This window comes from Eurosta solidaginis, chromosome 5, assembly GCF_040869045.1.
Source record: "Eurosta solidaginis isolate ZX-2024a chromosome 5, ASM4086904v1, whole genome shotgun sequence".
NCBI classification, from domain to species: domain Eukaryota; kingdom Metazoa; phylum Arthropoda; class Insecta; order Diptera; family Tephritidae; genus Eurosta; species Eurosta solidaginis.
The window spans coordinates 191,623,032-191,639,627 of NC_090323.1; the positions used below are offsets into that span (position 1 = coordinate 191,623,032).

The 16,596-nt window shown below is 36.2% G+C and overlaps 1 protein-coding gene across 7 annotated transcripts in view; it reads left to right on the plus strand.

Moving 5' to 3' along the window:
• vn (membrane-bound neuregulin protein vein) overlaps positions 1-16,596 on the plus strand; it is a 288,582-nt gene that overhangs the window by 23,672 nt on the left and 248,314 nt on the right. For all 7 annotated transcript variants that reach the window (XR_010953403.1, XM_067787033.1, XM_067787034.1 and 4 more), the window contains exon 2: positions 4,623-7,851. Coding sequence is in view for 6 of the 7 variants with exons in the window: in XM_067787033.1 (XP_067643134.1) it covers positions 5,283-7,851 (2,569 nt within the window). In the remaining variant the exon portion in view is untranslated. The remainder of the gene's footprint in view (positions 1-4,622; positions 7,852-16,596) is intronic.

Consider the following 16,596-nt stretch of genomic DNA (forward strand, 5'->3'; position numbering starts at 1 on the left):
AAAACAAATTATATGATATAATAAGTCACTATATGAATTTTCAAAAGTATAACACATAGATTTTTTTTCCTTTCCTCATTTGAAGCTTTTTATATACAAAACAAATTTCCAAACAATCGCAGCTACGTGCAGATATACGTATGTACGTATGTATATGTGTATGCATCATCTCTATAAAGCATTATCGTAGCTAATCTCATATTTTCCCACTTTTCTTGCTCAGAATGCAGTTTCAATATAAAACACATAACATTTGTTGCTATATTCACATACATACATACGTAGATACCCACATTTGTACACTTCATTGTAAAATGCCGATAAGAACTGTGTGAACTGCAAAGAAAAGAAACGTATTTATGTAAATTAGTTTTTTGTTTAATTTGAAGGTTAGATAATAACAGTACATATGTACGTAAAATTATGATGTAAATGCCAGTTTCTCTAAAAACGAAATACTTTTGCAATTGGGTTGAAAAAAAAAACGCACGGAAGCACAAAAAGTTCAAAGACCTACGTTGCGTATACGTAACCCTTGGTAACCTATCGATAGTGTTGCCAGAAAAAAAATTTTTTTGGGGCTAGAATCTAGAAAAAAAGGGCTAGAAAGAGCTAAATTTCTTCAAGAAAACCCAAAGCCCGTTGATAAAAGAGCTAAAAGTATATGTATATTTTTCAATGTAAGTTTTCACATTTATTTCAAATCAAACTTAAACAAAGTTATAGAGAAGTACGTAAACTAACAAAAAAACAAAAAAAAAAACAGGTACAGAGAGGTGCATAAATAATACTGTTTAGTTCATTTTATATTTTTTAATAACAAAAATACGCTTTTTTTAAACTTTTCTTTTGCCATTTGGCGGTAAGTTATCGTTAAAAAGTAAGGAGTAATCTTCACAATACTACAATGTGCCGTCATTATATGTGACCCGGTCCATGAAAAGGTGGCTTGTGACTCAAAAAAAATTGTTTCCACTTTTTTTCTGGTTCCGATGGTTTTTGAGACGCTCTTTCACTTGGTGAAAACTAGAAAGTCCAAACTAGCTTAGAAGTGTTCTAAAAATGTAGAGAAAGAAGAGCACAAATGAAAGACGATGAAGCCTTTGATACCTTCGATACCACTTTGGTGGCTGGTGAAGCATCCTCAGATTTTTTTGATAGCATTTTTTTCGATGGCAATGGAGCCAAAATATCGGTCAGATACTGGTTTGTGCTTTGCCTTTTGGGCATGACTGTTCATAATGCAAAAGAAAAACTACTAAGAAACTGAAGAAATTCATTGTTAATCTTTAACAGCTGTTTCTCAGAATTTCTTTTTGAGTCATAAGCCACCTTTTCGTAGACCGGGTCACATATAATGTGCTTAACTTGCCTAAATATTGGCCGATGAAAATTAATTTAAATTTTTCCCAATTTTTTTTATTTAATTTTTAACATCCTACGGGTGTACGAATCATCATTAAAATACGCGTGTGCGATATTCAAGTTTATGTCGAGACGAGATATGTTTGAAGGGCTGTAGACTTCAAAATCTATTATTTCTTCCTCAGAAGATGAATTATTATATTTGTTACACTCATAAATATTTGTTGTGTTATTTAATTTTAAGAAATCGTTGTTTATTTCAAAGTCATGACAGCATTTATTCAGCCCGTTTAAGACCACTTCTTATTGTCAGAAGTGAATTCAACATAACTCATTTTGTTTCTGGGATTGCTTTTAATCAAACTCATGTTTGAAAACGTTCTCGCAACTTCAGAATTACTTAGTGGCAGCACAAAATCGACAATCTTTTGGAATTATACTGTTTAACATCAAACCAAAAACTTAATGTTGAAGTCACTTTTTTCCAATTTTGGGGATAGATATTTTTGCACTGCATTTGTAATCCCGTTATTTCATCAGTGCTATACTTGTTTTTTTTTTTTTTCATTTGTCGATTATGAAAAATTTTGAGGTTTTACAATTCTCAATGTGCTTTCAACCGAAATGAAATCTATTTTGCTAAGCGTTTCTATATTGTGCGGCAAGCGTTGCCCTAATTGCTCTATTAATTTAATTATTAAGTCGCCACATATATTACGTATCTTTCTTTCAATGAATTCGTCTTATTTTTTAATTCGTATATATTCTTCAAAGGTATAATGAAAATAAGATACGGGAGACAAAAATTTATTATAATCTGAAATTAAAGGATCGAAACTCTTAGAAGGTGACACTATGCTGTTGCACAAGCTGAAAAGCAATTATACAACCTCATGACACAGTTTGTCGATTAAAGTTTTTGTTATCAGTTGAGTACCGAGTTGCCACATCATACATAACGAAACAAATAAAATAAAACTTCGACACATAAAACTCATTACAAATTTCACAATACGTATTGCCGAAATAGATTTGGAGCCAAAAAAGGGCAAACATTTTAAGGAGGGCAAAAACAAGAGCTAGCGACTAAACCAGAATTTTTGGAGCTAAACGCAAAAAAAGGGGCTAGATCTGGCTCCAACAGCACCAAAATGGCAACACTGCCTACCAAACTAAAGCTTCGTTTCACTAGGGCAAATTTGGCCACAGATTTGGTCATATCAAAATGCGTCTGCCGTCCATTTTGACTACAAAGGGAAACTAAATTTACCAATAAGTGAAAGCGACTGTGCACTATTATATCAAAAGTTAATATAGTGAACAGCGGAAGTATTGCTTACAAAAACACTGCTAAAAATCCAATGTTACTATGCTCTTGAAAGCGCGCCTAAAAGTATTCCACACAGTTAGGATTGAAAACATATAGAATTAGTATATACTTAATGGTATATAAAGGACTAGCAACAAAAATACCAATTACGAAGCGAGTATCGGAGCTGAGTGGATAAGGGCCTTTACACTAGTATAAAGTATGAATATTGGATATATCAAGTTCAATGCTCAGCTCCCGAGAAGCTAGTTGATAAAGAAACGCAATTCATAAACATATCCTAATAACCATCGCCGTTTGTAAACTTTGCAATTTTTCTCTAATATCAATAAAAAATACGCTGTTTCCGAAGATCACTCCATGTGCTTCATAAAACATTTGATCCTCATCGACCCAAACATCATTCATATAAATCTGTGGCAGTTTATGAAAACAACTAAACTCTAGTTAGAATACATGTCCAGCTTCGAAAGAGATCTTGGCGCCACAATAGAGCCGGAAAGCTCGCGCAAGACTTCATGAATGGCAGAACATAGTATGCACGTGTATACCGATGGTTCTAAATTAACGAAAGGGGTCTGGTGTGCTGTTTACTGTGTCGATCCAGAAATAAGTAGATTGCGGCAGCGTCTTTCAGGCCGAAATTATAGCCATGAGGAAAGCAACGGAGAGAAGGAGCGTGCTTAAGTTTCATTCGCGCCAATATATATACTGATAGCCAGGCTTCGATTAAGGCATTGATCGCACACAGTACTTCACCAAGATCATAAATGGGTAGAAGGTTACGAGAAGGCCTATAAGCTGGCAAAGGAGGGTGCAGCACTCCCTAAATCGACGGTAGACGTCCCAATACGTTTGGGGGAAATTAAGGGTAGACAAGAGTTGCATATCTCGAGGTAGAAATTAAGCTTCCGGAAATAAACAGATCCTACTTTCAGGCGGAAGTAGTAGCCGTAACCAAAGCAGTAGAAGCACTGGAAGTAAATGGCTTAAACTGCAGCCGTGTCAACTTTTATGTTGCTATCCAAGCAGCAATTAAGACTATAATCTCGCATACTACGGCATCTTAAAGTGTGTTAGAGTGTAAGCAATTCCTGGAAAGAATCGGGGTAGGGAGAAGCATACATCTATATTGGGTATCAGGTCATATGGGAATAGATGGGAATAAAAAAGCGGATTAAATAGCTAAGAAGAGCGCATTCTTTTAAGCTAGATCTGTAGATGTCCCAGTTAGATTGAGCGAGATTAAGAGAAGACGAGAGTTGCTTATGATAGATCAGATCTAGAAGAAACAAGTAGCATAGATCCTATAATGCTTCTAATATTTGCCAAGGGAACGAAGTTATTCTATAACATAAGTAATGGTTATTCAGTTTGGTTTTTAAGTTTGGTCATCCAACAAACTTCTGGTAACATTACGGACTCATTCAAAATTTATTGGGTTACAAAACTGCATACTCAAAACAATTCTGAATATACGAAATCGAAAACATTAAATTTTCATGCAGATTTCACAAGATTCCGGTTTTTTTTGGAAAACGTTTTTGAGATTAGTTTGCATAGTTTTACTTACACAACTGTGGGAATCTTTTTCTTAAATTGTCAAAAAATATAAAAAAGAAGGAAATAATTGATAAAAATTGTTAAAAATTGCCACTACTATTTTGTGTTCACAACTGTACTTACTTTCACAAAGATATAAAAGATAAATATATAAGTATATAAATAGTTGTAAAATGGACGAAATTAGTTAAAAATTAAGCATGTAAATAAAATAAGTTTTAGATATCCATACATACATACAACTACAAAAATCATGAACAAAAAAGTTAAAATGTGAAGAAGTGTAAAAAACAAAAATAAAAATAAAGCGCGAAGGAGTCATAAAAATTCATGTAACTAAAAATATTTCTTGTATTTTTTATAGAAGGTCAATTTGTGCAGTGGAACAATACATTAAAAAGAAGTATTTTTTTAATAATCGATTCGAATACATAAACAAAAATCATAATTATACATAATATTGGAATCTTCGAAAGTGTGAAGCATAATTAAGCAAATTTATTGAAGCGTTCCATAAAGAAGCAGAAAAAATAGTTGAAATGAAACAGCTTGGTTAACACAACAAATAATAAGAAAAAATATTTTGTTAATTAAACAAACAAAAATTCGTGAAAATGTGGCTTGTGAATAACTCATTTCGGCAGCACTTTTTCCAGAAACCATCGCAACAACAACACGGACATGCGGCCAAGGATAAAGGCAATGTAAAGTGTACACAGCTTTCGAGTAGTTAAAGCGAAAACGGGAAAACAAAAATTGAAAAAAAAAACACGCGACGGTATTAATTCGAAAAGAACTTCATATAAGTCTGGATACTAAAAAAGGTATTTTTTATCTTGTCAAATTACAAAAAATAAATCTGAGATAAATACGCGCTAGTAAGTGTAACAAAGTGTGTGCGATTAAGAGAGAGAGAGAGAACATATTTAAATATTATTTGTTTTCACGTTCATCTCATCATATACACCGTAACTTCTGTGCGTCTTTTGTAGAGTTTATCGAAACTCTCCCACGGGCGGACGCCATGTATGCGCGAGTATTGCGCAAATGGAGTCTACAAACGAAATTACAAATGTTCAACATGATGTGGCGGCTACTGCTGCTACTAATCTTTCTGCTGTTGCTTTGTCTATGCGCAACGCCAGCCACATGCATTGCTGTTGCTGCCACCACCACCGCGAATACTATCAACATGAGAGCGCATGTGAGTCGGAGAGCAGCGGATGCGCATGCGTCAGCATTTGTGCTGCCAGAAAATGTGATTTCGCAAGTAACAGCAAAAGCACCAAATACTATAATACCATTTTCACTGCCACTCATACAAAAAACTGGAGTCTCACACCCAACAACAACAGTAAAAGCAGCAACTGTTGGCGACATCATCGAAGAAAGTTATTATATACCCGTCGATGGCGGCAATGTTGTGACAACAGATAGCAACATTTATGAAAATCGTCTAGTGCGTGCGCTAGATATTGCAAATGTATTTGATAAGCAGCAGAAGAGAGCGGGCAGCAAGTTTCAAGAGAGCGATATTGTTGATAATAACAAAAATAGTTGGCGCAATAGTAATAGTTTTAATAGTGGCAGCAGTAGTTTATTTAGTAGTAGTAGTTTAGTGAGCAACATACACAACAACAACAATAGAAATAATAACATCAACTTTAAAAATAGCAACAACAATGAAAATAACAGCAGCGGCACTAAAAGCGCATTGCAAAATCAATTTGATGTTAAACAACAGCAACGCGACAAGTCAGCTCTAGCAACATATGCGGACAATTTGGCGTACGCGTATCATCGACGTAAGACGTTGCCAGCAACATCGAACAGTTTAACGCCAGCAATAGCGCAAACTAATGCAGTAGCAGCAACAGCGACAACAACAGCGCTGAAAACAGTATATACGGATAAGTTTAGTGTGCAACATGTTGCTAATGATGAAAATGTTGCAGACGATGATGACGATGATATTGATGGCGCGGAAGAGGATGTAGAAGAGGAAGCGTTTGATGGCGGAGCATCCGAAGAAGAGGAAGATGATGTGGTCAATGATGATGTTGATGTTGCAGATGCTGATGCTGATGATGCTGATGTTGATGGGCATACGACGTTTGGAGATAATGATGACGACGGGCGACAGCAACAAAAAGTTCCAAATAAAAATAATAGTCACATAATTAATTTATTAAAAGCATATAGACATAGTAAAAACCATTACAACAATAATCAACACAATAAGATAACACTACCTAAGCTACAAGAGCAACAATTACAAAATCGAAATTATTTATTAGCGCAGCCACAACAACAGCAAACAGCGCAGCTAGTGAGAAACAGCGCTATGCAGCTACATTCAGCAGCGCGACGCAGTTACAAAGCACGGCGACATGTCAACGCTGAACAACAAACAAGTTGGTATACGCAACAACAACAAAAACAAATACTGCATGCGCATCATGGCGCGCGTAATTCACAACATATTGATACAAACGCGCCACATATTACGCCAAGCGTAGAACATGCCTCCATACGCGCGCTGCATGCTATTACACATAGCGCACAGCATACGTCCTCCACAAGCACGCCACTGCCTATCGAAAAGTATCCCACAAAAAAAGTGTATCAATTAGTTAATGGCAAGAATTTGACGCGCATTGTACATTTACTGCCGCCGCCCACGCATTATCGCATTGCCGCCTACGAAATACCATCTTCGCTACCCTATCGCGGTGAGCTGACTGAACAACAACGACATATGTTGCAGCATCAACGTGAGCAACAACAATTACAATTGCAAATGCAGCAAGATCAAGCGGCGCGTTCACGGCGTGATTCGCGTTTATTTGGTTTGACGCAAAGTATGAGCGCTGGTGGTAGCGGCAATTATTATAGCATGCAAGCGCAACCTGTGTTGGGTCAACAATTTCAACGTTTGCAGCAGCAAAGTAATAGCGGTAGTAACAACAATTGGCAACAAATGAGCGCGCAAACTGTTCAACGTCAAACGTATCAACAGCAACGCCAGCAACAACAACAATATCAACTAAGAAATCAATATAGTAATAACGATTATAGCAACAATTATCGCAATGCGCATAATCACAATCATCAACATAACCACAATTATAATAACAAAAACCATCACAATCACAACAAGCACTATCAACGTCAGCGTCAACGCAAGCGTACGCGTCGCTATTGTTCAGCGCGTGATCCTGCGCAACTCGCTTTTGAAGCGCCCATTGTATTCGAGGGCAAGATTACGTCAATGTCACCCGATCGTCGTCATAATTTTGCAGCTACAGTACAAGTTTTGAATGCATACAAACAACAAATTGGCTATCAGGTGAAACGTGAGCAATTCGTGCGCTTACAATTTGCTTATATTAATAGTAGTGGCGAATGCGACATTTATCGTGAACAATTGCGACCACGCGGTTTAGTGCGCGGCGACGAATTGGAGCTGCAACGCACTTACCTTTTCTTTGTACAACAAATTGATATGCGTAACTTCACCATACTCGGTCAGCCGATAAGGAAAACACGGCGCGTTGTTGAAGCGGTAAAGGATGCAGTGAGCGAAGATTATGGTAAGTTGAAATATCATATTAAATTAACATTTACATTAAGCAGTTACTACATTTTTGCAATAATTGCAAAAGACTTTAAAAATGAATGAATGAAGGGTGCGGAAGTAAAATTATTACTTTAATGAAGAATTCATTCGTGCAAATTGTGTGCAATGCATAAATTAGCAGCCAGTCTGTCTGCTAAGTGTACGCGCCGTTGTTGTCATCGCCTTATGCCGCTTGGTTAGTGGACCCACAAAAAAGGGCAGCTGGCACGCGATTTCATAAGTTCGCACACAAACGTTTGCATTAAAAGCAACTCGCAAATTGTAGCAATAAAATAAATTATAATATATGAATACAAATAATAATAAATATAAATATAATTCCGTGATAATGTGAATGAATGAATGCACGAGCTTAGGTTCAAGCGTTGCCATTTGCACTTAAGACTTAAAACTAATTAGCGATAACTCGCGTTTTAACTGGAACTTTTTTTATTTTCCTTATGATTATGACATAGCTTTTTTCAAGAAATGAAATAAAAATATAAATTCAAAGACGTATGAGAAATATTTTGAAATTAAGGGTTCAGTTTTTGGCGAAAAGAGCATCAATTGTTGGACAAAATATGCACCAAAAAATAGTAGTAATTCCTCCGTAGAAGGTACTTAAAACAATTCCGTTCAAAATTATTGAATCATAAAAAAAAGTTATTATTTTTTATGTTATTAATAAAGTTTTACTAAATAAATACTTCGTTGCTTTATAAGAAACCGACTAATTGCACCCAAATTTATCCATGCCATTAGCAAAGACGGTTACTGATGCATTTAAGTAACATTTTTTTTTGCTTTTTGGTATAAAAGTCAGAGGTCTCTTAAGCTAGCCCAACCTTTCCAGCCCAATCAAAAAACGAGACCGTACTAAATTGCACAATATTTAATGCTAATTTAATGCGGGTGAATTAAATTTATTACACTTGTTTTTTGAAAATATCGAGGGTTGGGCTAGCTTAAGTTTAAGCTTAAGTTTAAGCTAGCCCAACCCATATGCACAATCAAAAAACGAAAACGTATTTTATCACACCATATTTAATGCTAATTTAATACGGTTTCATTAAATTTACACTTGTTTTTTTGAAAATATCGAGGGTTAGGCTAGCCTAAGGTTAAGTTTAAGTTGAAACTAGCCCAACCCTCGATATTTTTTGAAAAACAAGTGCAAAATTTAATTAACCCGTATTAAGTTAGCAATAAATTTTGTGCAGTTTAGTACGGTCTCGTTTTTTTATTGGGCTGGAAAGGTTGGGCTAGCTTAAGAAACCTAAAAGTGAGTTACATACACATAATCATACAAATGAAACTAACATAAGCGTTTTTAGAAAGGGGTTATCTTCTTCAGGGGAAACGCAAAACTATAAATATACGCCCTGGGAGGATTTGAAAAGGCGACGAAACGCCTAAAAAATTGAAGGTTGTTTTAAGTACAACAGACCGAAAATCTCCATAAACATCAATGATACATTGAAACAAAATTCAAACTTTTTCATCCAACATAGTAGCTTCCTCGACCTTTCACCATTAAGGCCCAAACGCATTCGAATTTTGCTTCGCTTTGAGAACATACCAATTAAGACGTGTTTGTTAAAAGTCAACTTTTGACGCAACGTAATCGCCAAAACGTGGCAAACCTCGATTGTACTTAGGCCTTTAGTCCTTCCACGGTTAGGTTAGGTTCAACTGGCCGGTGCATGAGGACCTCACATAGACTGAATGAGTCCGTAGTGTTACCAGAAGTTTATTTTGACGACCAAACTGAAAAACTAGGACCTATGCTATAAAATAACTCCGTCCCCTTGGCAAATACTAGAAGCTTTCTAGCACTTAGCCACTTGCTGTTTCTAGATCTGACAGCTGTATCACTTCTAATAGCTGGAGTCTTAGGCTGGCAAGCGCAGGGCACGAGCATAAAACGTGCTTTATCGTTTCCTCCTCCAACCTGCACTTCCTACATCTGCTATCACTGACCAAGCCTAATTTAAAGACATGTCCAGTCAGAATACCCCTCATGTCTACAGTCCACTATTTTCAATGATAGAATCAACTTTGTTAGTCTTAGGTTGTAAGACCTTCCATAGTTTCAGGAGAAAAAATTTTAAGTGATAAAAGAACAGGTAAGGTTCGATTAAAATAGCGTGCTTGGGGATTTGTCTCAGTTTCGCTTGGCGACATTGTTGTCCATTGCGAGTGGTCTCAGTGATTGCTTAGTGGTCTTCAACGAACCACTTGCTTTCTCTAATGAGCTTAAGTAGTAGGGAAAGATCCACTTGTCCAACATCTGCCAGAGTGTCGAAAAACCAAGCGTCCAGATATCTGAAACACTTTATTTGCAGTCCTAGACATCGGTAGAGAAAGTGATGAATCGACTGCTCTTCCTCCTCATCCTGACAGATTCTGCAGAGGGAACTTATTGGCATGCGCCACTGTCGCAGCATTGGTGCAATACCGCAATTACTTGTGATGACATCCATAAGTACTCTTATTGCAGATTTATTTAGCCTGTGAAAAAAGCTATCAAGACAGCAGGTCTGTTGGCCTACTCTCATATTCCTCTATATTCCTCAAGGGATAAGTCATCGGTGGTTGCACAGAGCTATTCAGCTTGCTTATGTCCGTTTCGGAAACTTCCCTGTCCATTGCATCTGCAAATTCATTCCCTTCAATACTGCTGTGCCCCGGAAACCCTGCAAAGGGAGACATTTAAATGCCTTATGGACGTCAGCTAGGCTCGGCACCTACGCTCGATATTCGACTTTATCACGTTAGACTGTCGACAAAGGTCGTTACATAAATGTCTGAGACCGTACTATTCTAGACCAGTCTGGCTGCTTTCTATGGCATAGACCTCTGCTTGCAAAACACTGCGTGGGTTAGGAAGTCGGAACGATTGATTTACCTGCAGATACTTTCATTCCAGCTCCGGTACCGTTTCCTCCATATGGGCATAAATTATAGCATTTCAAGGTTTTAATGTAAAGTGCTTCTCACTTTGTGAGTGCTTCTCTCTTTAGAGTCCAAATTCTCTTTATGGTCACATTTTTTTTTTTTTTTTTTTTTGTTTGTGGGCGGTTATGACAGTTCCCTAATGCATCATTATTGCCGACGTTTCTGCAAAGTATCCATTCTTCTCGCTCAGCATTTTTGCTGCAACATTGTTGCCAATTATTTGGTCGACTGTGGCTGTGGAAATGTCGTATGTGTATGCGACCATGAATTAATCATCGGGCATTTCAAGTCTGCAGTTTCAAAGGTCAGAACGAAGAACATATTCATGTGCCACTTCAACCTTAGGTTCTGTTTATAAATATGCGATTACGATGATGGCTTCCGATGACTAGGTATTGGTTGCATGGTATTTGGAATAGTTGTTTTAATGCGGTCATGCTGTCTGCCCATGCTGTGATATTCCAAGCCTTTCGTATGTCTTAGGTTATAAGGAGGACAACTCGTTTGAGTTAATTGATATTACCATGCTGTGTTACCTTAATGCCTGGAATTACTTCTTTGATAGCGCTTAAAGTACATTTATCAGGCATGAAATTTATCCAGTTTGTTATATGGCGTTCGCAGGTCTCTATATACTATTTTGATGCGCAGGCGCGTAAAGTGACTTTTTGCAATATTTGTCAAATTCATGTTCTTCAAACAACTCCACAAATCCAAGACCAAAATAGTCTTTTTCATGGTAGCATACAAATGGTAATACTAAAAAGAGCAACTTGCCTTTGCTTTCATTCTTCGAAATATTGGATATCGAAAAAGTGGGCGTGGTCATAGTCGGATTTCGCCCATTTTTAATACCAAGATAAAGTGAGTTCAGATAAGTACGTGAACTAAGTTTCGTAAAGATATATCGATTTTTGCTCAAATTATCGTGCTAACGGCTGAGTGGAAGGACAGACGGTCGACTGTGTATAAAAACTAGGCGTAGCTTCAACCGATTTCGCACATTTTCACAGAAAACAGTTATCGTCATAGAAGCTATGCCCTTACCAAATTTCACAAGGATTAGTAAATTTTTGTTCGACTTAAGGCATTAAAAGTATTCTAGACAAATTAAATGAAAAAGGACGGAGCCACACCCATTTTGAAATTATATTTTATTTTTGTATTTTGTTGCACCATATCATTACTGGAAATGAACGTTGACGTAATTTACTTATATACTGTAAAGATATTAAATTTTTTGTTAAAATTTTACTTTTAAAATGTTTGGTTTAAAAAGTGGACATGTTCGCCATGCGATTTTGCTAATTTTTATTTAGAACACATTAGTAATAGGAGTAACGTTCCTGCCTAATTACATCATGATATCTTCAACGACTGTCAAGTTACAGCTTGAAAAACTTTTAAATTACCTTCTATTAAAGGTGTGCGGTTCCACGTCCATTGTCCAAAATTTTACTAATTTTCTATACTGCGTCATAAGGTCAACCCACCTACCAAGTTTCATCCCTTTATCTTTGGTTATGAATTATAGCACTTTTTTGGTTTTTCGAAATTTTCGATATCGAAAAAGTGGGCGTGGTTATAGTCGAATTTCGTTCATTTTAAATACTGATCTGAGATGAGTGCCCAGGAACTTACATACCCAATTTCATTAAGATACCTCAAATTTTACTCAAGTTATCGTCTTCACGGACAGACGGACGGACATGGCTAAATGAATTTCTTTTTTCGTCCAGATCATTTTGATATATAGAAATTTATATCTATCTCGATTAGTTAAGCAGTTACGCGGTACCGTTATTCGAACAAAATGAATATACTCTGTGAGCTCTGCTCAGCTGAGTATAAAAATAGGGCGGATGTAAAATGTCATAAAGAGAAAAGTATTCGACCTATCTCTTTCAAGCCTTTTCTCCCGGCAGTGGAATTCCACTGGCTCGAGCAAAGCCTTGTCTTGTTGTAGTAAAACTTTTTCCCAATTACCTTTTGCTGCATTTATGTATTCTTTTGTATGGATCATGCTTTGTATATTGCGAAATCGAGTCCTGCTTCCTGAAGAAAAGGTGTAAAGGAAGGCATATTTTAACGACGTGAACGGGATTTCTTTTTTTTTTTTTTGAGCTTATATTTTAGAAACAATTATGTACCCACATCCATATATTAGTGGGCGTTTAGGGCTAGGGCCAGATGATGAGTTACTTGAATATGCCGTGTTTATGCAAGTGTGCAAAGAGATGGAGCTGGAGAGGAGTTTAACTTATATAAAGAAGATGAGACGGAGTCTCATAGATGGACTAAAGTATTGTAATATTTCAAGCTACTCATTTTCGCAAGGGAGCTTCCTCTTCTTTTTGTGGTGACAGTTTTGCAAGGGAGCTAGAAAGGTTTCCCACTTAGTCCTTCCTCTTCCCTTGCTTCTCCGGATGCTGATAGGACCACCCTCTGTGCCGCATCATATTAGATCGATCTTAGATATTTCGCAGCTCCTCTCTTTATTTGATTTCTCCCAAACGAATTTGGGCAACATTTCATGATGAAATATGTTTTTGGAGATTATTGCCTTGATCGCCACCTGACCATCAAAATACATATGTATATTGACGCGAATACAGGTTAAGGGGATTCAAGGGGTTGATAAGCGCAATACAAAGCTTTATAGCTTCAAAGCTTCCGAAACCCAATTGTCAACCTCACTTACGCGAATAAATACTTCCACAAATATGAATCTATCGTACACATATTTAGCAGGCGAAGCTTTGGCGACCCCAAGTTCCCCATGGAGCTAGGGGGAGGGGAGAGCTGGATGCCCTAGAAGGTTTAGCGTGAAGTGATTCACAAGGCATAATCGTAACAGTTGTAGCCTTGTTTATTCTAATGCCACGCTGTTTAAATTTTTCCCAAAATATTTAATAAAAAAATTTAAAATTGCTTCAAAAATGGTAGCATACTTTAAGCAATAAAGGAAAGTCGCCGCTTAGCAACAACTTATGCTTTTAAAAATAGCTTTATGCAAAGACCTATTCCTATAGAATTTGCCAGCAACAATGCACAATGCACGTGGCTTTGCAAACTGATCGATCAAAGCAGGAGTGCGTCTTCGAATCCCACACCCGGGAGAATATATTTTGAAGAAATTTAGAAATGGTTATGTCTGACCTTTGTTTGATAGATCAATTGAGTAAAATATCAACTGACTATATTTATTAGTTCTAGTAGGACTTTATATTTGAAAAATAAAATTTCGTGCAACAACTGAATTTACTCAATTTTCATACGTACATTTGAAAATAAATACGATTACCTCTACTTACCTTTATATAAAAAATGAACGTTTTTAAAAGCAAAACTGTATAAACATGTACTCACATACATACATACGTTTAACTTTGCTCTTGATACATTTATTGTTATATTTGTTGCCGCTTCTTAATTTTTCTTGTACAATGAAAAATAGCGCCTTTTCATATTGTTCTTAGCGTTCTTGCTGTTGTTGTTGTTGTGTTCATATATATCTATTTTTTATTTTTATTTTTTGTTGTCAACTTCACGCTCTGCTAATATCCACTAGACCGAAATAAATTATTCAACACACCCGTAAATGATGAGCACACACACACACATGCACGCTTACACATACAGAGATTTACAATAAACAATAGTATATGGTGTAAAAATTGCATTTCAGATTGTATATGCGCATATGTATAAATTACCTGTACCACCTTTACAAAAGAGAATATTTCATAAAAAGTTAATTTAATATTAAATACATAAACAGGGAATACTCGATAAAAGTAACGGCTAGACGGAAGTTGCCCCTATCTACAACGGGTATACGAATTATCATGCAGAATTGTGGCAGTCCTGCAGACATACAGGGTAGAAATTGGAATTAGCCCAAAAATTAGCGGCACAAATTTATATTAACGCTGTATTTGCTTTCCCTTCCCCAGTTCTGGTATTGTGACATCTTTAGTGCCATTTTTTGTTCTCTGAGAACCCAGAAATTCACACTGGAGATGGCTTAATGCTTAAACTGTGTTATCTCTAAATCAATTTTGACAAGGGATGACAGAAAATCGACCCCTTCGGAAAAGCAAAAAAACGAAATAAACTCTATATCACTCTATCTCCCAGATTTCCTCTCTCTACACTTTTTGTCGCTCTATGTATCACTTATTTTTCTATCTTTCGTTATTGCACGCTCCATGACCCGACGGTCTTTTTCCGCCATCTTTTAACTTCTAAAATTGATTTCGGTTCTTTCTATTTATTGACTCTATTTCTCTGAATTAACAACTTCTGCTTCACTCACCACCTATTTTCTATATTTTTCTCACTCTTTGGAATTTAAGGTTTCTCATTCAAATCTCTCTCACTCTCTCTATAATGCTTCTCTTTCTTTCCCGTTAAATCTTCAGGGAAACCGAAAGACTCTTTCTTCAGAAAATCGCATTTCTGTTAGTCGTGGTGTGGATTAAAGTAGAAAGCCTCGCCTGTAACGTCGGTGCGGAAAGGAAAAGTGCGGACGAAATAATGCACGAAAAATGTATGATACGAAAAGAAAGAGAGGCAGAGACCAATTTAGCTGAAGAGATCGCGCGAGAATAAGAGGAAAAGAGAAAAATATAAGACTAAACTCAGAGAATTTCCGAATAAGAAGGAGTGTGAGAATATATTCGATGAACAGGTAATGGATATTCAGAGATGCGAGAGGAAAGGAGCAATTAAGACCGAAGATAGAAACTTCATGAAGTAAATTTAAAAGAAAAGAAAGAAATCGTCTAGCATTTGCCAGGAGGGCGGAGTTATTTTATAACATATGTCCTGGGTTTTGATAGGGTTTTTCATTTTGGTCGTAAAAACAAAGTTCTGGTAACACAACGGACTCATTCTATGTGAGCTCCTCCTGGACCGGCCAGTTCAACCTAACTTAATTGAAAATCATACAGTTAGGACTGAACAACAAAACCATGGTGTACCATGCGAATATTTATTGTAATAATTTCATATAAAAAGCTTAGCTATGTCGTCTTATTATTTTCGATATAATGTGGCAGATACTTTAAAGAGACTTGGCAATTTGCTAATAGCAATGTGCTGAAGAAATTTTGTTTACACGGCTATAATGACAAAATATATTTACTTTACTTTTGCATGAAACGAAGATTAAATTTAAAAAAGAAACCATTTTTTTTTTGTTTGTTCGCTGTGAACCAAAAATTCAAACACGCGTACAACATTTAGTTTCATTTCTATATTTCTTATTTCCAAGTGAACATTGAAATATTCACTTAGGTATATATCAAAGAAGTAAGCATCAAACAAAATTTACAAAATTTAATGTTTAAATTTAAAACAGATTGTGTGCTTGTTCGCTTTGAACCAAACGTCGAAACACTCGTTCAACGTTTTTTTTTTTTTGGTTTTTGTTTTTTTTTTTGCAAATATTTAATACTCAGTGAAGTTTTGAAATATTTATTTTAGTTCAGCATGAAACAAGAATTGCATTAAAAAAAATCTGTTTTTGTCTTTGTTCGATGTAAAACAAACATTCAAGCACATGTTCAGCGTGTATTTTCATTTCATATTTCTTGTTTGTATTAAAGCTTTGCAATATTTAATTTGGTTCATCATAAAACAACAATTTCATTTAAAAAAGTGCAGGTTGTACGTTTGTTCGCTATGAACCATACTTTCAAGCACGCTTTCAGCGTCACATACAAACGTATGCAATAAAACTGAAAAAACGCGC